General features: G+C 34.8%; 1 protein-coding gene across 1 annotated transcript; it reads right to left on the reverse strand.

Annotated features, from left to right (window-relative positions):
- Positions 1-9,362: 9,362 nt before the first annotated feature.
- On the reverse strand, positions 9,363-21,026 carry LOC141633737 (uncharacterized). Its single transcript, XM_074446158.1, has 4 exons — positions 20,910-21,026; positions 18,053-18,261; positions 12,400-12,457; positions 9,363-9,676 (listed from the first exon to the last, which is right to left on the reverse strand). Exons 2-4 carry the CDS (start codon positions 18,255-18,257, stop codon positions 9,610-9,612), a joined length of 330 nt encoding a protein of 109 aa, XP_074302259.1. The 5' UTR covers positions 18,258-18,261; positions 20,910-21,026; the 3' UTR covers positions 9,363-9,609.
- Positions 21,027-23,357: the final 2,331 nt, after the last annotated feature.

A 23,357-nucleotide genomic window follows, 5' to 3' on the forward strand; every position in this document is an offset into this window, starting at 1 on the left:
GCGGATCCGTAGTAACGGCAGCAAAACAAAATGACACCCTAAAGGGGAAGAGTGAACGCTTTTTTGGGGGACGGGATTTAAACTAGAGGGCCCGGCATCCCAAAACGGGACCGGAAAGGGTTTAGGATTGGATAAGGCGGACCGCTACCGCGGATCTGCCTAATCCGAACCTAAACCCTTTCCCTTGATTGTCATTCGAACGGGAGCAAAATAAAAAGACACCCTCGAGGGGAAGAGTGAACCATTTTTTAAGAAACCAGTTTTAAACTAGGGGGCCGGGTATCCTAAAACGGGATAGGAAAGGGTTTAGGGTTGGATTAGGCGGATCCGTGGTAGCGGGAGCAAAACAAAAAGACACCCTAGAGGGAAAGAGTGAACACTTTTTTGGGTGACGGGATTTAAACTAGAGTGCCCTTTATCCTAAAACGGGATGGGGAATGGTTTAGGGTTGGATTAGGCGGATCCGTAGTAACGGCAGCAAAACAAAATGACACCCTAGAGGGGAAGAGTGAACACTTTTTTGGGGGACGAAATTTAAACTAGCGGGCCCGATATCCTAAAACGGGACCGGAAAGGGTTTAGGATTGGATTAGGCGGACAGCTACCATAGATCCGCCTAATCCAACCCTAAACCCTTTCCCTTGATTGTCATTCGAACGGGAATAAAAAAAAAAGACACACTAGAGGGGAAGAGTAAACCCTTTTTTAGGGGTCGGGATTTAAAGTAGAGGGAGGAGTATCCTAAAACGGGACGGGAAAGAGTTTAGGGTTGGATTATACGGACTGCTACCACAGATCCTCCTAATCTAACTCTAATCCCTTTCCCTTGCTTTTCGTTTCTAACGGATGCAAAACCAAAAGACACCCTAGAAAGGAAGAGCGAACCCTTTTTTGGGGGACGGGAGTTAAACTAGGGGGTCGAGTATCCTAAAACGAGACGGGAAAGGGTTTAGGGTTGGATTAGCCGTACCGCTACCGCGGATCCGCCTAATCCAACTCTAAACCCTTTGCCTTGCTTGTCATTCGAACGGGAGCAAAACCAAAAGACACCCTAGAAGGGAAGAGTGAACCCTTTTTTGGGGCACGGGATTTAAACTAGGGGGCCGGATATCCTAAAACGGGACCGGAAAGGATTTAGGATTGGATTATGCGGATGCATGGAAACGGAAGCAAAACCAAAAGACACCCTAGAGGGGAAGAGTAAACCCATTTTTGAGGCACGGGATTGAAACTAGGGGCCGGGTTGTTAGAAAACTAGATCTATATACTCAACATATTCATATATGTTATATTTTAATTTAGTCATAAAATTAAATGGTGATCTTATGCATGCAAACTACATAATAAATAAAGAAGAAATCATCATCTCACATTGATATTTCGGTTTATATGGGCACAAGAGAGTTCTCCTACTCTCTTGTTCTTGAGCTTTCCTTAGTGGATGAACAAGGATTCAAGAAGAGGATCCCTCCCAAAATAATTATACCCGAGATAACAACTTAATAAAATTAATATTATTATTACTAGAATAATACTAATTTTGTATTAAAATTGACCCAAAAATATTATTGGACTCTCTAATATTTCGGTTTAGAGAGAAGGAAGAGAAGGAAGAATTTTTATCTTTCTAAAACTCTAATTTTAGATGATGAATGAATGAATATTCAGTAATGTATTTTGTAGTGTATATTAGGTAAAATAAGAAGAAAAACCAAGGTGTTTTTCTTCTCAAAAACCGGGTGGAAGAGGGGAGAAGAGGGAGCCAATGCATGCACAAGTTGTTCTTCACAATGATCACTAGGTTTGCATGGCTAGTATATTAGGGAAATCATTATGCTTACCACTCACACAATAAACATAATATTTCCTTAATCCTCCCATTATTTTCGGTTAACATGGATAAAATGGACTCCATTTTATCTTTGTCAATTTGTCAATTTGTCATATGTCACATGTCATATGTCATATGTCACATTAAATTGTTATGTATTTTTAACATATTAAAAATCAACGTATTAACAAAAATACTTCATATACAAAAATCGACTTAGTAATTCATAATTACTTGTACCAAAATATTTTACCAATTATAAATCACAACATCTTGTATTTATAATAATTTATTCATTCAAATGCAATTGTTTCCTTAAACAATAATTTCATCTAAGTAATGAAACAATTCGATTACTTAGACCGTATCTTATTTAATCAAATTTCAATAAGACACGTAAATATTACTTCCAAAATCGTCCGTCAATTTTAAGTAATTTAATTGACCCGTATCGTCATACGATCATTTAAATGATCAATTAACTGTGTTACCCTTTAGGTATGACCTAAGGGGATCAACTGGTCACCACCGTCTCACGACAGTAATGTCAAACTCTAGTCAGCCAATCATTACCGATATGTGTGGACCTGTTGACAGTAAAATATAACTTCCCAATTGTATTCTTTATAATGAGACTTAAACATGTGATCATTATGATCAACAGTTGTGATCGCATTATTGTCGGAGGACGCATATTCCAACAATCTCCCACTTGTCCTCGACAAGTGTGCGTCACCAATTCTCTTGTCCTATTACTATCTCCCACTCAATGCAAGGTGTCTTTCAGGTCGTACTTGCAAGTGATCATATCGAGAGTGGTTTCCTCGATCTGGAGAATAACTGATTGACCGGATTTATCCACCATGGATACATTCCGAGCGTGGCCACGCATTTCCAGTTCATTACTCCTCGAGTGGCCCTGAGATATTGTTATAACCCTGACTAGGGGTGGACAATTCCTATTGCACTCATTCTCATTGACTAGCCACAGCCATCATAACCCAAAATATGCCCATTTGACCCCATTTACGAAGGTCGTAGTAACACAAATCAAAGTTAATCTGAAACTGTGTCATCTTAGGCGAATAGTCTTTAGTCAAAAGAATCGACTCATTAGAATACTATAGTAGCTCTCGCCACGACCAGGCTATATAAATTTGCCAGAACTCTATAAGCGGTCATAAGGCCCGACAAAGTGTTCCTAACAGTCTGCCTATGTGATCGACTAGTCATCTCACATGACTCTATGGCATTTGAACTTGCCATCAATCGTATCACACTCTAGTCACTTCGAGACGTCACCTCATGTAAGTAACTATGGGCAAATACAATGCTAATCTGTGTTCACTTTAACGGGGTTCAATTGTCTCTACAACCCGTTTGGATATAAGAAAGTATAAGGTGAGTTAATAATAACTCAAACGACAAATGTCGACATCACACTCGGGTAGTCAATACCATATTACAACCTTGTGATGCATATCGTAAGTGTGTAAACACTTGTTTGATTGCAATAGAAGTTTAACATACCATGTGTCCATGTGTTCAAACTTCTTATAATCGCAGTTTCCTTTACGTTCATGTTATCTTCTCATAGCATGAACCTTACCAAGTAGACATCTAGGTTCCCAACCTCGGTTTCGGTTCTTTATCTTGAAAGAACTTCCTTGTCGATTATCACATAACAAACGAATTTGTGGTGAATGATATAACTTGTACTGTTCAAGTACTCCACCCACACACAATGCACTAGGTATATGTTTTTGTAGAATCTTGCAACAGTTGTCAAGATGATTAGCCTAGCACTTCTCACAAGTCCTAGCATTATAGGAAAAATTAGTTTTGAGTAACTTCTTATTCAACTAAGTATTATTCCAAAAATTTTATTTCTCCTTTTAGCTGAAAAGCTTAGGATTTTCATAAATCCTTACGTGTTGTTTGAATTTTAATATGTGCAATCTCTTGACACATAACAGAGTATTCTGTCAAACACCGAAATCGCTCATCGGATTCTCCTCGAGAATTCATGACGTTTCTTCTATGGCTTCCCAATGATCCATCATGCTCTTATGCATATGATTTATTTTGGACATGTGCATGATTATTCTAATGGCGGAAACATTAGTAACTTTTAATCATGTCATCAACTATTCTTAGGTTCAAGGAACGACCATGACTGCTAATGGCAATTCCATTTTTATTTACATGAATAACCTATGTTTCTCGTTGATTCGATGTGTATGTCTCAATACCTATCCAACATCTCATGATGTAGTTGGATTCATCATAGTCCATTTTCATCCAGAATTGAAAACTCAAATCTTCCTTTGTGAAGGAAGGTATTCGCTCGTCATTCTTTAATGAGTGATAAGTTACAAATTTTTATAAGATGATTGCTCCCACTAAATTCCATGTCTTCACATGATAATTTCCAACTCCCACTTAATTCCACATGATTCGCAATTGACTACTTAATTGAGATGTTTCAAAAATTGAAATTTATTGCTTTGTTAAGTTATTGAAATAAAACCATATATGTTCCCATCATATCCTTTTAAAATACCTATTTTGAAAAGGTCTCATCTTAACCTTTCAAATTCATTCATATCATAATGATGCGTAGCAATGTCATTATTTAAATATAAATAATATCTAATACACGTCCTTTCAAAATACCCTTTTCAGAAGGAGGTTTAACCAATTCGCTTTCATAATGTGGTTAAGTAATGACTTTTGCGTGGTTAATATAACTTTTCTACTCTCTTGTTTTTTTACATGAAACAATAAAGGGAAGTCATTTGACGATGAATTGATTTATCGCAATTCGCAACATCAACAATAAAATTATGCCATGGAGTATATTGTACTATAGTAACAATGATTTTGATGGTAATTCGGTAATTACACTCTTACTATGGATATTTTTTAAATTATATGGACTTATGATATTCTTTTGTACGGAGTAGATATAGAGTGTATAAAATAGTTATTACGGTGGCTTTATAGTTTATTTTCTTTTAAGCATAATTAAATAAATGTTATTGAGATGGGGAGATGATAACTAATACTGAAAATCGATTATTTTAACCCTCAAAATTATGCATATTATGATATAGATGTTGCGTTACGACATGGTCCAAATAAGAGAACTAACAAATTTATAAATAAATATATGAAGTATGAGTTATGGTTTTCATTATCAGTTGGTTTTACGATGAAAATAATTTTTATTTTATGAAGTGAATCTCTCCGATTTCTTTATGGATTTTTATTAATGTGGCCCTAACCCTTTTATAATGAATTTAGAACCCTACAATGTCCTACATAAAATCAACATTGATATGGATGTTTGGAATGTATTGAAGTCTAGAATTTTTTATTTATATGGATGTTGGATCTTACATTGCAAAGTAAGAAGGGTGTAGAAAGACGTGACTATACAAAAATTACGTTTTACTTTCTATGATTTTGTATCACTATACAATCTATAACTACTGTCGCAACATAATGATTCCATTAGTAATGTTACAATATTTTTTGTCTGACAAATATACACCACAAATAGGATTATACATCTAGTTGTACCATAAGCATTGTACAACCAAGGTATAAGAATCCGGGCTTATATGTATTCTTCTTGAGCTAATTGTTTTTAATGCGTAAATGGATAAATTCAATACTTTCTAATAAAGCTCATATTCTTTAACATAAAACTCAGATACTTAATCACAAATCGCAGATTCTACACAATACAACATATACAACTAGTTGTATAATCGATGAATTAAATATACACCAATTAAATTACTTTTAAAAAAATATTAATAAATCAATAAGACCTTCATAAATATAATAGGTAAATTAAATAAGTAGATAAAATTATTAAACAAATAACTGGGACGGAGGGAGTACAATATTAGGAAGTAGCAGTTAATAGATCCTACAACCAGTTGTATCCAGTTGTATGCTCTAGAACCCGAGTTATATAATAAAGTTTTCGAGTTTTGTTTTAAAGTAGTCGAGCTATACCATAAAATTTCTGAACTCACTTACTTAAACATAAAAAAAATTAACTTTTAGAATGCTCAAAAAATTTACACATAAGCTCGATAAGATATAACTTGGTTGTATGATGCTCTTGTACCACTGGAGGTATAATGTTATTTGTGAGGAAGTAGCCTTCCCAAACTACATAAATTTTATATGAAAATATTTTAATTAAAATAATTTAAAATGAATTTTTATATTAAAGTAGAAAATACAAAGGTACATACATACGATTTTGGTTAGAAGACTGATTTGTGAAAGAAATGAATTTTCAGGTAGCAAATTTAATTTTGGTGTACAGCTTGAGTTCTTGAGCAAGTTAGTTTGTAGTTCTCTCACACTCCGTATTAATGAGCTCCAAGGAAAGAGCTTTTATCAAATTCAGAGAAATGTGTACCTGTAGCTATGACATACTCCGTATTAACGTGATGATAAAATATTTCTATTATTTTTCAATATATATATATTAAATTATTATTTCTAGATATAATTTTATGAATGATTAGTTTGGGCAGTTTCGAAAAGTTGAAGTCCCTAAAGCGCTCGAAAAAAGCAGTGTTTAATTTGAGGGTCGGCCCTGTTTTTTTGGATTTAATTTCAACTCATTTCAGTTTATTTCCATTAAATTCAGTTCAGCTTCATTAAGTTAAATCCAGTTCAGTTCAGACATGAAAAGTTAAGAACGATTAACACTTAAAAGGGGAAGGGGGTGAATTAGGTGTGCCTTTTAAAATTCTCTCCTTTACTTGGTTAGAGACTAACACAAGTAAGAGCTATTAAGTACAAACTTGAGAAACTTAATGAATTATAAGTTCACAAGAGGTACAGCAGATATATGCAATGACTGTAGCACAACACTGGCAGCGAGATTGATGAATAAAAGTAGAATGATAAGAGAACGTAAAAGTAAATAAACAAACAAGACGATGTTTAAAAAAATTGGTTCAGCTCCTACTCCGGAGCCTACGTCCAACCGTTATTTTATTGCTTGTTTAGAAATTTACTCAAACTTAACTAAATCATTACAATGAAAATAAATCGCCAACCTACTCCGTTTGCTTGCTTGAAGCTACTTCGCTTCAAGACATTCCCTTACTCAAAGCTACTCCGCTTCAAGACTTAAGTTCTATCTCAACGGTTTTCAGAGTCAGAATCTCAGTGGTTCACTTAAGAACATGGAGATTACAATTAAGACCTAAACACGAGAATCATGGAACATACTCTTTATGCAACAGTGCAGCGGACTGATACATGAAAACATTTCAGCAATTTTGAAAACAATTGAAGATTTTAAGACTTAAAAACGTTTTTGCAAATACTTAAAGAAAAACAGAAGTTTTTGACTCTGAAATTCTTTGCAAAAATTACTCAATAAAATGCTCTTAAGTCTTAGTTTTGAATGAGGTAGAGAACTCCTTATATAGGCAAGAAACAAGCACCCTAAGAGTAAAAAAATTATTATAAAACTCTAAGCTTTAGAAATGATGAAAACTTTTCATTAGTTTAAATGATTTTAAAGTATTGTAACTGATTTGCATTTACACAAGACTCAATGAAAAGATTTGAACAACTATGAAAAAATTTGATGATAAAGCAAATGACATGGTTCCTTAAGTTAAGGAGGACAAAGTTTCCCGTTTTAAGGTAAAGTATATGTACTTCTTTGAATCCAAAAGCTTAAATATTTTTAATATGATAAAGCATGTTACTCTTATAATTTTGCTTAAAAGATTTCTGAAATGGAAATTGTAAACATTTGTAAGCTTGAAATTTTTCTTTGAAAAATTATCTCCATCGTTGTATCAGATTTAATGGTTTGCTTCTTAGTTATTGTTAATAGCATTTGATGATAATGCACTGTTGCATGGTTCTACAGTCGCTTGACAAGTTGAGTATGTTACACGACCACGTTTACAACATTTGATTTAGGCTAGGGATATTCTTCGTCTTGATCATTCTTGCACCATCTTGATGAGTGATTGTAAACTTCAAATGCTATTAACAATAACTACGAAGCAAACCATTAAATGACAATGAAACTTGGCATCATCAACCAAGTGTGGTCTAACAAATTCCCCCTTTGATGATGGCAAGTTTTAAAATGTGTGATATTCCCCTTTAGCCCATGATTAAGAGGTCTTCAAACATTCAACATAAAACATATAAAACATGATCAATGAACGAAAGGGTCAAATTACTTAGCCTAAGTAATACATATAATCATTGTAGCAAAACATATTACGGTGAACACAAGCCTAAGAGTTAAAGGGTCACACATAAAACATAATTATACTACTTCCCCCCTCTTGACATCATCAAGGAAGGACAAACATAGTGACGGACACAATTTGACATTACTTTAACAACAACAAGGCTAGGTTTAACAAATAAAATAAGTACGGTTTGCGAAGAGTTTAAAGAACATTAAGCCAAAAAGGGTTAAGATTATGGATAATGGGTTACGGTAATGGATAAGTGGGCTAGAAATGGGATTAATCAGGCATCATCAATATCCTCGTGACTTTCCCCCTCAGATGTTTGCCTATTCTCCAAGAATTCTCCATTGAAAGTGCGAAATTTCCCAAGTTCATCATGAGACTTTATGGTATCACTAGCCAATCGGTTTTGAAGGCTCTAAATCTCAGAAATTTTAGTAGTTTGCCAACATTTTAGTCAAGTCTATTCGTTCAGTAGTATCCGTCACACACTCGTAGATATGCAAATGAGTATACAAAAGATTAGTGTTGGTAATGCAAGGCTAAGGCGAGAATACGAAAGCATAAAAGCAATTTTATCATCGTTGTACAACCATTCCCACTCCCTTATCCTAGTTAGTCTTATAAGCATGAGGTTGTTAGTTTTACTTGTTAAACACTTCTGACAAAATTTTGATAGCACCCCTCCTATAAAAAATGGTCAAATCCAGCAATTTAGCAATTTAACAACCTGAAAATGCAACAACAATACATGTCAACCCGCCAGACTCTAATCTCATCATGCGACACAGTATAAGTTTACCAACAGCAGCATTTTTTCGACCAGAATTCACACAAACATCACCTATTCGCAGCACTTTTGAACCCATTTTTCATGAATTTAGGTTGCCTCTCCCCCACACTTAAATTCGACATCACCCTCGATATTAAAAAGTCAGCATGTAATATAATAAAAATAAGAGGGAAGAAAGAACTTAGCGGTTTCATAGGAACCATTCACAGCAAGATGCTCCAGTTTTTGGTAATGTTCTGTCCTGGTCAGCCAAGTAAGCTCTCAGTAGCAGCAGATTGATAAGGAAGGTGCCCATCAGTGATTATTTCAGCCTTCAAGTAGGACAGATCGACGTCTGTCCACAACGTCTAGCAAGGCAGCAGTGCCTTTTTTATTTAAGTTGAGACCCAATCAGCTATATGTATCCCGATTCCTGCAAAATGAAACACTCGACCAAGACAAGTGAAACAGAAAAAAAGCAAATTACACAGAAAATCACCAGTAGTAATAATATCTCTGTTTCTATTTTTATATTTTTTTTATATTTTTTTTTTTTTGCGTTACCGACCCTATTAACATCCCCTTACAAAGGTAGCGAAACTCGGGGAGGCACTTAAGTCGACTCAACTAAGTAACTAAGAAAGCATATAAAATAAACACATGAAAGTAAAAAATTAAGCTTGGGTTGCCTCCCAAGAAGCGCCTTGGTTTATGTCATGGCTCGACATTGCTCCCCAACTTATCTATGGTTCCTTGAGTAAGACTTCTTCCAGCATCATTACCTCACTCCTTTTGTAAAAGAGTTTCAACCTGTGACCATTCACTTTAAAAGTCTGGTTAGTATCAATACTCGGTATTCCAACAGCTCCATGGGGGAAAATATTAGTAATAACATAGTGCCCAACCATTGTGATCTAAGCTTTCAAGAAAACAACTTGAAACTAGAATTAAATAATAGCACCTTTTGTCCGACTCTAAAGGACCTTCTGACAATGTTCTAATCATGAAAAACTTTAGCCCTCTCCTTATAATTCTTAGCATTCTCATACGACTCTAATCTAAGTTCCTCTTAAAGGTACTAGACCCCTAATTAGACACTTCTAATTAATTACTAAATTACTTGTTAATTTAGTCTTAATGATCTAGTTACATGCGAACTTATAAAATGACTTGAGAGATAAAAAATTGGGCACAACAAAGGTCTCTTACCTTTTGTTGTTCTTGAGCTAAGATGTGTTGTATGAACCCCCAATCTTCAATCACCAAATTAGGTGATATCCTCTTGATGGCACCCAATACTAGCTCAAAGATCCTTCAAATTACTAACTAGATAATAAATAGGATGTTCTTATATAATATGTAAAATATTATTACACTAATAATATTAGTTGATGTATATTATTATTTTGTGATTTTATTTGATGAAGATTGATCAACTTTTGATCAAAACTTGGTGAAGAAGATGAAGAAAATCTTCTCTTTTCTCCTTATTTTGGACCGTCCAGAATGAAACACCAAGAGAGATTTTTTTTCTTAAAAAATCAACCATCTATATGTGAGTATCATAAGGTATTTATAGGCAACAATATGTAAACAAATCACCAACCATAGCTAGTGGGGTGATGTCACAAACATTGAGTGTAAATCACTCTAGTTTTAGGCGGCACACATGTGGACTTTCGGGTCCATTTCGACTATTGACATTTGTCCCACAAATGCTTATAAGTCGTATATTTAATTATCTTATATAATTAAATATTAATTTAATTATTTAACACTTAAATAATATAAATTAACAAATAATTTCACCCAACTTTTAAGTATTATTAGACCATTTTATCAATATAAAATGTGTCCCATAAAACTCTTTTAGCTAATTTTACAACCTCTTGTAAGTTTAATTAGCTAATTTCCTCCACCGCAAAACTTACACGCATATCGTAATATTTTAGCTAATTAACTATTAATTACTAAAATACTAGAAATTGTGCCCGTACGTTGTACGGGTTATAATATTAACTCGCCTCTAATTGTATTTTTGTTGCAAAAGACTTGAATTAAATTTTAATATTGCACAAATTCTCATTTGTGACGGCCGATATCCGTCACAAACTTGTGACGGGTCAAGTAAAACCCACATGGCTTAATAAGACAAATCATTTGTGATTCTTTATGCACTTTAATTGTTGTCTTTTCTACCCATGTGGCTACTACTTGACCCGTCACAATCTTGTGATGGATATATCCGTCACAAGGAAGAGCTTTATCTCTCTCTTATTACAATCTTTCATTGTTTTGGTGCAACAGAAACACTACATTAACCATTTCCGCACCAACTAATGAGTATACATATATCTCTTCCCTCAAATACACTATTCATTCATGTATAAGATATTTGTATTTTTTTGTTAATTTAAATAATAAGTGTAACAATTGCTAAGATTGTGTAATATTTTTTAGGAGACTTTAGGTATAATTCACTTTGGTTAAAATTATCGATGAACATTGAAGCTTACTTGAAGAATAATTAGGCAAGCAAATTGTGTATCATTATAATATTCCATACTTGCAATTTTACATCAACCCAAAAACTTGGTACATCTTTAAATATACTACCTTTAAATATACTACTTTCCTCCAACAACAAAATCAAAAGATATCAGGCTATAGTGTTTGTACACCGGGTATTATGTACTTCTTTTGAGTTTCCTTTCTTATAAACTCATTGATATGCTCATAATCATTACTCATATTTTAATATATTATATTTTAATATCATCATTTTTCATAATTTTTTATATCAACACAATTTTTTGGAGAAACGGTCTCTCACTATGTTATTGAGAGACCAATTTTATTGTACCTTTTAAGGTATTCTTATTAATTGTAACCTATTGAGAATGATAAATTGAGGTAAGGACTAAGGACCATGCTTTTCCAACGGGAGGATATTATCGCGACTATGTGCATGAAACTTGTAGCGAGATTATATATAATATGTACATTGATTTTGATAAGGTAAAGGCATAAATAATTACATCTCTAGAATCATAACATAAACAATAAAACAAATGTACGTAGTAGTCATTAGCAATGTCGAATTGTCGATAGCCATAGAATGAAGAAAAAAAAACAATTTTAAATGTAAGTTACATTCTTTGATCGGTCATGGTACACGTACTACATGATGAATGAAAAGTCCGATGGAGATAAGAATCTCTATTTCTCAAAATCTTGCTTAGATACACCCGTGTAAATCATACTTCCTTTTAAATTTCTCTACAATTGTATTAAGAATAAGTTTTGTGTAAGATGGGTTTTTATTAATACAATTGTAAAATGGATCCGTATGTAGTCCTATCTATGGGTAAAAGTGATTAATAAAGGATCCCGTTTTACGATAAATTTGTGTAAAATCGTCTTATATTTAATTAAAGACAAGATATTATTATTTCAAAAATCGATGTTGAAGAACAATTATATACCAAAATAATCTTATACGAATAATAAACAAAGGGGAAACTAATATATACCATGAGTTTTTTGCTGCGTAAGATGTAACGTTGGGCGTGTACATTACTACGTATAATCCTGCCAAAATTAAACACATTCATTAATATGTGCATCAAAGAAACCGAACTTAAAAGAACTCCATCAATCATAAATAAAGAAAAAATATAAATAATAAAATTAATAATAAAATTCCTTAATGATCAAACAATGTGACATCAAATGTGAAAATTCTAGGTGTAGAATAAAACGTATGATGGTATGAAGTTTATATATAGATGAAGTGGTTTGTGTCCTAATCAAATACCTTGCCTATTTTATTATCTTTATCTAATAATTTGCCAAGAAGAATTATCTTTAAATGAATTAATTAATAAAAATTTAAAACAAAGAATTATCTTGTAAGTGAATTAATTAATAAAAATAAAAAACGTGTTTAGAGATAGTTGGAGTCTCTCAGAGTGCCTGAAAAAAGCCTCTTTTATATATATACATTGATTGCTTATCATTTACTAATTAATTATCGTATAATTAAATAATAAATACTCTTAGCCCGAGTTCATAACTCGTCATCAAATAACAAAATCACCTGACTAATCATAAGTCAGTATTATACAAGAAATAATTAATTAAATTGTATCCATATACAAATAATTAATTATTTCATTTTGAGCATCATCCATTCATCCTATTATCCTATAGGTGTGTGACCGAGAGGGATCAACTGATCACCGCCGTCATACGACAGTAACGCCAAACTCTAGTCAGCCGAGCGTTACCGATTTACGTTAATCAGTTGACAAATAAAAAATTATTTCCCTGATATTCCTTTTACGAGATTTTTTATGTAGACGCACTATTGTGGAGGACACTACTCCAACACCTCTAACTCTTGTAATTGCAATTTCCGCTCTTGGCCAGCCAGGTCGTAGTCTAAGTTTACATTGTTTCACTGCCCATTCAGACTTATGTTCCAATTCTACTGGTAAATGACATGCTTTCCCAAAAACTAGTCTATAGGGTGACATTCCAATAGGGGTTTTATAAGCAGTCCTATATATGCCTAGGCTGCATCATCAACTCGTAAGCTCCGGTCTTTCTTAGTTGGGTAAACCATCTTCTCTAAAATTGACTTAATTTACCTGTTAGACACTTCAACCTGCCCATTGGTTTGCGGATGGTATGCAGTAGCAATTCTATAGAGCGGATGGTATGCAGTAGCAATTCTATAGAAAATATGGTATTTACGAAGCAATGATGCCATCATATGATTACAGAAATGGGTACCATGGTCACTTATTAATGGTTTAGGAATTTCGAATATGTTTAAAATGCGACTCTTTATAAACTTCACCATAGTCTTGGCATCATCACACTTAGTAGCCTTCACTTCGACCCACTCAGAAAGGTAGTCAACAGCAAGCAAAATATAAAGATAGCCATGCGACACAGAAAAGGGACCCATAAAGTCTATACCCCAAATATCAAATATTTCACACACAATAATTCCATGTTGAGGCATCTCAGTTCTCCTAGTTAAATTACCAGTTTTCTGACAGCGTTCACAAGATTTACAAAATGTAAAAGCATCTCGATGTAGTGTGGGCCAATAGAATCCACACTCTAGAACCTTGTGAGCTGTTCTTTTAGGACCAAAGTGACCTTATGTTTCCAAACTATGACAGAAAGTTAAAATGGAGTGCACTTCAGACTCGTCAACACATCTCCAAATAATTTGGTCACTACATCTTTTCCACAAATATGGGTCATCCCAATAATAATGCTTTGATTCAATTTTTATTTTTTCTCTCTGTACCCTAGACAATGTCGATGGGTAAGAAGTAGTAACCAAGTAATTTACCATATCAGCATACCACGGAATTGGAATACAATTGTTCATCAGGGAAGAACTCAGTCACCATAGGCCAGTCCTCTTGAGGGACTATTCTACTCAAATGATCAGCAACTAGGTTTTCAGCCCCCTTTTTATCTCTAATTTCTAGATCAAATTCTTGTAATAAAAGCATCCATCGCAACAATCGTGGTTTAGAGTCTTTCTTTTTTAAGAGAAATTTTAAGGCCGAATGGTCAGAGTAAACTATCACACGAGTACCTAGCAAATATGGTCTGAACTTTTCAAGCGCAAAGATTACCGCATACATCTCTTTCCCAGTTACCGTATAGTTACATTGAGCAGGATCTAGTGATTTTGAAGCATATTGAATAACATAAGACTCTTTATCAGCTTTTTGACCAAGGATTTCACCTACTGCTTTATCGATAGTGTCACACATAATTTCAAAAGGTAAATTCCAGTCAGGAGGACGCATAACAAGGGAGGACGCATAACAAGGGCTGAGGTCATTTTGTCTTTTAAAGTGTCAAAGGCCTCTTTACATGCATCATCAAACACAAACTTAACATCCTTAGCAAGCAAAGAACATAACAAGGATGAAATTTTTGAAAAATCTTTAATGAAACGTCTATAAAACCCCGCGAGATCTAAGAAAGATCTAATCTCTCGCACACAAGTCGGGTGTGGCAGAGAACTTATGATATCTATTTTTATTTTGTCTACTTCTAAACCTTTAGAACTCACAATATGACCCACGATAACTCCTTGTTTGACCATAAAATGACACTTTTCAAAGTTTAAAACAAGGTTCGTTTCAATGCAACTTTTGAGCACAAGTGATAAATTATGTAGACAAAAATCAAAAGAGTCACCAAAAACAGTAAAGTCATCCATAAATACTTCCAAATAATTATCAATTAAGTCATAAACAATACTCATCATACACCTTTGAAAGGTTCCAGGTGCATTGTATAAGCCAAAGGGCATTCTTTCAAAGGCGTAAGTACCAAAGGGGCCAGTGAAAGTGGTTTTTTCTTGGTCTTCGGGTGCTATGGGTACTTGGGTATAACCTGAATAACCATCTAGAAAACAAAAATAAGATCTTCCAGCCAATTTTTCTAGCATTTGATCAATGAATTGTAATGGAAAGTGGCTTTTTCAAGTGGCTTTATTAATTTTCCTATAATCTATACAAACCCTCCACCTATTAGACACTCTAGTAGGTACGAGTTCACCCTTATCATTTTCAACTACAGTTATACCTGACTTCTTCGGGACGACATGAATAGGACTGACCCACTCAGAATCAGAAATAGGATATATAATTCCATCATCTCTTCATTTTACCATTTCTTTTTTAACGACCTCTATCATTGCAAGATTTAATCTACGTTGTGGTTCCCTAGAAGGTTTAGCATCCTTCTCTAAGAATATTCTATGCATACAAAGAGTGGGACTAATGCCTTTTATGTCAGCTAAAGTCCATCCTATAGCTTCTTTATATTCTCTAAGCACATTTAAAAATTTTGCTTTCTGCTTCTCTGAAAGTGAACTAGAAATAATTAGAGGCAATGTTTCATTTCCACCAAGAAAAGCATCTTTTATATTAGTAGGAAGAGGTTTAAGTTCAAGTTCAGGTGCTTTAATAATAGATGGAACAAGTTTTTGACTCGCTGGAGGTAAGGAAAGTTTTGTAAAGTCCCTACCAGAATCAAGGAAATTAAGGTGCACAATATCAGACGTGGGTATAAGAGTTCCTGTCATATCAGACACACTAGTAGCATGGTAATCGTCAGAGTTGTTGTGATGTAATCAACAGCACACACGCTGCCAATTGTGTCAGAATACTTCATAGCATCAAAGATATTAAATGTGATAACCTCACCATCAAATTCCATTGTTAAAATACCATTATTCACATCAGTTTGAGCTCGTGAAGTTTTAAGAAACGGCCTTCCTAGCAGCAATGGCACATTAGTCACATCACGAGTTTCACCCATATCAAGAATACAAAAATCAGCAGGAAAAATTAAGTCACCCACTTGAACAAGAACATCTTCTAGAACACCTAATGGGTATGCAAATGATCTATCAGCTAATTGGATCATGACATCAGTTTTGACCAATTTCCCACCATGCAAAGACTCATACACAGATTTAGGCATGACATTAATGGAAGTCCCTAATTCTAGCATGCATCTTTCAAATTTAGACGAGCCAATAGTACAGGGAATAGAGAACATCCCTGGATCATTACATTTTGGAGGAACTTTACACATTTTCCCCCATACTTACTTTTTCAGCATTTTTATTTTTAATATTCCTCTTGTTAGTACAAAGCTCCTTTAAAAATTTTGCATACTTAGGAATTTATTTAATAGCGTCAGGCAAGGGTATATTCAATTCAACTTTGTTAAAAGTTTCCGGGATTTCATTTTCAAGTTCAATTTTCTTCGTTTTATCAAATCTTGTCGGGAAAGGAGGAGGATCTTTAAAGTTAGGAACATTCAAATCAGATTTTTGACTCTTATCTTTATGAGTTCCTTGACCTTTTTCTACCTCTGGTTTTTCTAACGGTTGAACCTCAAATTCTTTCTCAATTTCATTCTTATTTATTCCAGATTCTTGTAAGACTTTACCACTCCTAAGTGTTACAGCTTGACCACTCTCTTTAGGATTAGGAGTTGGTTGAGCTGGTAGTTTGCCTCCCAAGGTGGCATGGATATTACTTAGAGTAGTGCAGATTTGACCTATTTGTGTGTCTAATTGCTGTAAGTGAGCATCAGTTTTCTGTTGGTAAGACGCACTCTGATTATGAACTTGACTCACAGTAGTAGTTAACTGTCTTATTATCTCTTCTAGTGACGGTAGTTGGGGTGCCTGTTGCCTAAAATTATTTTGAAAATTTTGCTGAGGTCTAGATCCCGAACCATACCTAAAATTAGGGTGGTCTTTCCAACCTTCATAGCAAGTATTTGAGAAAGGGTTATATTTTTTTTGTTGGTTATTATTAAACCCACTCAAAGCATTAACAATCTCAAATTTAGCAGACATAAAAGGCTGACCAGCTGTGTCAACGTACAAAACATCAGAATTCACAACACAAACAGTTGGTTTAGACTGATCAGATACCAGTTTTGACACTAATGTAGTTAGAGTAGCGATTTGCTAAGCATTTTCTTGCATCTGGTCCTTTAGAGACGCAATGTCAATATTATTTATTCCACTAGCTTCTCCTACATCTCTCCTAATGCCAAACTGTTGGGTGTTTAATGCCATATTATTTATCAAATTTCTAGCTTCTGTAGGTGTTTTTTCAGCTAAAGACTCACCACTAGCAGCATCAATGTAACAGTGGTATTTAGTCAAAAGACCTTCATAGAAATAAAACAGAAGATGTTTTTCACTAATTTGGTGTTGGGGACAAGACGCACACAAACTATTAAATCGTTCCCAATATTCGCATAAGGACTCATCCCGACCCTGTTTTATTCCACTTATTTCTTTTCTAATTGACGCGACTCTACTAGCTGGTTAGAATTTCTCTAAGAATGCAATTTTATGTTTATCCCAGCTAGTAGTTGAACCAGGTGGCAAGTAAAACAACCATTCTTTAGCAGACTCCTCTAGTGAGAATGGAAAAGCACGTAATTTAATATCCTCAGGTTTTACCCCCTCACTCTCCATAGATGAACATGCCAGGTCAAACGCAATTAAATGTATGTTAGGTAACTCATTTGACTGACCATAAAACTTAGAGAGTAAATTAAGAAAACTGGAATATAATTTTAAAGGACTTTGAAGAGTAGGAAATACGATACTCAGTGGAGCTGTGGTCACATCAGGCGTTTGCAGCTGCTTCAATGTCTTCTCAGCCATTTGATTTTCTTCTTCGCAAAAGAACTTGTCCAGGTGTAAGGCTTCTTCCGCTTTCCTTTCCAAGAACTCTTTCCTTAGCCTCCTTGCTGTCCTCTCTATCTCTAGATCAAAAGTCACTGGTCCCTTCGAGCGTCGAGTGTTGTGCATACACCTATAAGAGTGAACATGAAATAAAGTCAGCAATTGGTTCATCAGTGACAGGCCACAACAAGCTAAGTGTATGCAGATTAGACAAGTACAGATATGCTCTATTTTCACATGTTCTGATATATTTTTTGAGGTACTCCCATATAAATTAAGTAATCAGTATAAGTGCATTTAAATTCAGGCTTTAAGCAAAAATAAGTGACTAGTAGTACTTAATGTCGAACATAGAAGCAGCATATTTGTAACCAAGTCAAAACAATATATAGCTAGATAAATGAGCACAACTTGAGAGCATAAATGTGCACACATGGGAATAGGGAAAACGAAGCATATCAGTAGCATTCTAATAAATAGGCCTCATTATAAAGTTAGCTATAAAGAACTTCAACATATACACTAAAAATACAAAGTATAAAAAAAAGTTACAGTTCGCAGAAGTTTATCATACACCAATCATAGTTGATAGTATCGAACATAAATTATACAATCTCCCCGGCAAAGGCGCCAAAATTTGATACGAGTCGTTTAGCGTATACAAATTAATAATTTATAAACCTTACTCTTTTCCAAGTTTCATATTTAAATTGGGTAGTATAGTACAAGTAAGGCTCGATCCCACAGAGAGATTATTTATTCAATGTTAAAGACAACTACTTAGCATACAATAAGTGAGTGTATTATTCACAAGTATGAGTTAACTATCCACAATATTCACAATATGTACGATTGGTTGGGGGGGGGGGGGGGGGGGGGGGTTCATTTTAATGTTTCGATTAAGAGAACAATAAACTAATATTGTAGTCCTACTATCTACAAGTGAAACAAGTATGTCCTTTAAGCACGTATTCTCGGATTCAGGTAATAGTTCAGTTAATCGTCAATTCCTTTAGCGAGTATTTAAATTAGTAATAGGTTAACTGTGGAGAACTTAGCCGCTAAATTCTCCCTATCAAACCTTAGTTTTAACTAGTAGCGACTAGCGAGCTGCTCGACTACCAATATTAGCTAACCAATTAAGCGAAAGTGGCAAGGTTCCGCAAATCGACTGACCGCATTAAGTATTATAAAGACATCATTAACCCTGACCAATTTAATTAGTTAGACCAAATTATAATCCTAATTCAATCTAGCGACAATTTTTACAGTCCTAAATTAAATTAGTTGCTACCATGTTGTACGATTTAACGCCGCGCCAAATAATACAACTAACGGTTCAAACTACTAGCAAATTAAGCAAACAATTGCAGCCAACAGAATGAAACGGAAACAATTTGAACGAGTATAAGACGGATACTACTAACTCAATAATGCTAGAATGGAAATCAAACTTATTATAACTGAAAGATTAAATCGTCCAATGTTCAAAATAAATACTAGGAAACTGAAATTAACAAGTGAAAGGAGTGGAGAACTTAATAATTAAGGTCAGAAAACGCCTCCTTGGTCGGTTTGCAGCGCCGCCTCAGGTGGGTTTCCCTTCTTCCTCGAATTGAAGCCGCTTCAATCGATGGACTGCTCCTATCTCCGATCGCCGTCAATCTCGCTCACTAGTAATTTGGGTATTTCGTATACACTTGCTTGTCCCAATTAGGGAAACGGAATCGGGTATTTAAACATAAATCCAGGTCGCTGTTTGTGTGAGATTGGGGATAATTTTTTGCAGGAATAGGATAGATTTTGTTATTAAGATATGAGATGAGATCGAATTTGGAAATCCGAGACGGAATTGAATTTGAGACGGAGTTTCCTTTGTTGTGCTTCACGAAGCTTCTGTTCTTCTCCAATATTCAGTTTCTAAATTTCCCAATAGTTGTTGCCTTATTGATTACGTGCACAAGTTGGGCTCAAATGCATTCATGATTCGTTTATTTTATATTCCACCGGTCCATATGCTTGTGATCTGTCCGTGTTTTTTCATGGGCTGCAAACCTTGCGTGATTAATTAAATATTACATACGAGCCTGCTTGCGTGCTTTTTTATTTCCTATGCTTCGCTTCTTATTTTGTTCTTTGGTCCATTTTACACATACTCACTCCACGGCCCTGTAAATATATATTACGAGCTCAGTCGTAAATTGAATACTAAAATGTGAGTAACTATTAAATAATCCAAATACATAGAAAAAGTCTCATTTAGCACAAAAATAATATAAGACAACTTAAAAACATCAAAACGGTATGATATTTAGCTTAAAAATAGAAAAGACACGTTAAAAATATAATGTTAAAGGGGTAAAAATACATATATTTATCAGCTTATCATCGATCGACACCCTCAAGCTGTCGATCGACCAACACATTGTAAGTCGAACGACCTCAGACCAACACGACAGACCTAACCCAACACACACCTGCAATAACCACACCAACTAACACCCAATACCCCCATGTAAAACACGGTCTTAAGACGAGGTATAAGACGGTATAAAAATTAAGCACAACTAACCCTAGCATACACGGTTCCAGCAATATATCCTAAGCTAATAGCCACCCATCCCTGGTTAGTCCCAACATATAAATCCGTCTCAACAGTTTATAATCAAAACCACCAATTTCCCAATTCTAGGGTTACACAATTCAAAGCATAAACTAAATTAATTAAGCTACTAACTAAACTGACAAATTAAAGGGTGTTAGGATGAGTTTACTTACGATTTAGGATGAAAACAAGTTAGTAAAGTCTGTCTTACAACTCGAATTGAACCCCCCTTCCAGCCTTCCTTCGTTGCTCGCGTCGTCGCCTCACGCCGCTCTCTCTTTTTCCTTTTTTTTTTTGTAATATTAGGTAATATATGATGTAAATTTTGTGTATTTATTATAGGATAGCGATACGGCGCCACCCGGTGGTACTGAAACTCGGCGCCACCCTAATTAAAAAAACTAAAAAAATATATTATAGTTTCGATTTGCGCCAACCCTTTAGGGGTAGAAATGTAAAACTAAAGTAAGATCTTCACCCTAACTAAATCACCAATCACCTAATACATAATCAAGACAATTTTGCAGGAAAAAGCATAAAATTTGGATATTTTCCATGATAGAAACTACTGCAAAATGTATTAGATTGAAGGATGTAAATTACGATTTGCACGACATTATGATGAATTGATGACATCCCAAGTTTATTTATCTATCATCAACGTTATATTCTAAAGATTTTCATCGTTTGCTATATCAACAAATTTCTAGCTCCGTACGAGTTACGACGTTAATATCGAATTTTACAAAAGTAATTGGTTTTAGAACTAATGTGCAAAAAACTACGAATTCGTTGGAGTCGATTTGAGTTTGTGATTAGCTTCAGATTATTATATTTACAACTCAGATTCCAATTCAGGATTTCAACTCGAGTTATTTTGCTACGCACCTAATTCCAAGTCAAATTATAGCTAGAACACTCGTCGGCTTAGTTTAAATAGTTTCATTCTCGTCGTGCTATTTTTTTTCTACTAATCACAATGGTGAGCACTAGCAACTATTGAGCATCATTTTACTGGTGTTTCGGTGGAACAAGGCACCTACACATCACACAGCTATTCATAATATTGTTTGAGAAAATCAAGGAAATTAGAATATTGGAATAACAAGACTAAAAGAGAACACCACATTCCTAAATTGCCCTTTCAGTCTCAAATTCAAAATTTGGCCGAGGGAAACAAAAATGCTTACTAATATACCATTATACCCCCGGTGGTACCGAAATTCAGTGTCACCGGGTGGCGCCATCTCATTATTCTTTATTATATGAATGGGTATTTGGAGTCTTCAAGCCACGGCCCACCCGAGATTTCCAGTCCTTTGTTTTGTTTTTTCTTTTTTCTTTTCTACAACCATCCCTAATAACCCGTCTCAATTTATATAAAATTACGAGTATTACAGTAAGTGAGGTAGTGGGTCTGTACTCGTTTGAGTATGGGTGACTCGGTTGAGTATGAGTTATACTCGACCGAATAATGGGTACTCGGCCGAGTATAGACCATACTCGAACGAGTGGAGGGCACTTGGCTGAGTATGCGGCATACTCGACCGAGTGGATTGATTCAGCGGGCGTTGTATACGAGAGTCGGGATTAGAATACACCAAACACAATTCATTTCTACTTCTCTCTCTAAACCCTAAAATCTCTCTCAAACCTCTCTAAGCCCCTCCTAGCCATATTCCATGGAGATTAGGCAGGGATTGAAGACCTTGCACCTTTCCTCACCACTCTTTGCCGATCTTGCCTTGTGAGTTAAATTTTATACGTTTCTCTTTTACTCTTAACTAAACCCCAAAATTTGGGGGGCTCAGGGTTTTTGTTAATTGAATTTTTATAATTAGGGTTTGGATAATTAAAGGGTAATATTAGAAGATTTCACGTATTAAGTTGCCGTAGGAACTTGTTGTGATAGTATTTGTTATATTAATATAGGAAGTGATGTTATAGAAGATGGATTCTAGCGTTTCTCGTGTCGCTTGCGGAGTTGCTTTGAGGTAGGCTTTTTCTACTCGGTTCTTGATACTATGTGTAACACCCCCATTTAGGCAGGAGCCTTTAGCAAGACATTCCTAACAAAATGAGACTGTTACCATCTTGGTAACCCGAGGCAGTGCATAACAAACTAAAAACAACCAAGGTACTTGAAGAGTTTATGGATTCAAGTACCTAAGAGGGGGAGGGGGTGAATTAGGTACTATTTTAAAATTTCAACTTAAACTTTATTGGATTAAAGTAAGTTGTTTGATAATGTGGAGAAGTTGTGAATACATCGATTAATATTGATGACTGAAACGAGTATTGAAAAGTAACTACTTGCTGAACTGTGAGGGTAACAATGGTTCTGACTGTTGCTATTCGTCTCTTAGCATATGAAGTACAAGCTACTGAACGAATGACAATATGTAGAACTGTTACTTCAAAGTAAAGCAAACAAAGAAGCTTGATAAGAATAAATGCAGCGGAATAAAAGTAAGCAAAGATAGAACACAAGATTTTTGAATTGGTTCGGCTAATACTCAAAAGCCTACGTCCAATCTACTTTTTATTGAATATTTTAGTGATCTACTCCGACTACTAAAAATCCGTACAGTAAAAAGACCAACAACCTACTCCGGTTGCGA

Source organism: Silene latifolia, chromosome Y, assembly GCF_048544455.1.
Source record: "Silene latifolia isolate original U9 population chromosome Y, ASM4854445v1, whole genome shotgun sequence".
NCBI classification, from domain to species: domain Eukaryota; kingdom Viridiplantae; phylum Streptophyta; class Magnoliopsida; order Caryophyllales; family Caryophyllaceae; genus Silene; species Silene latifolia.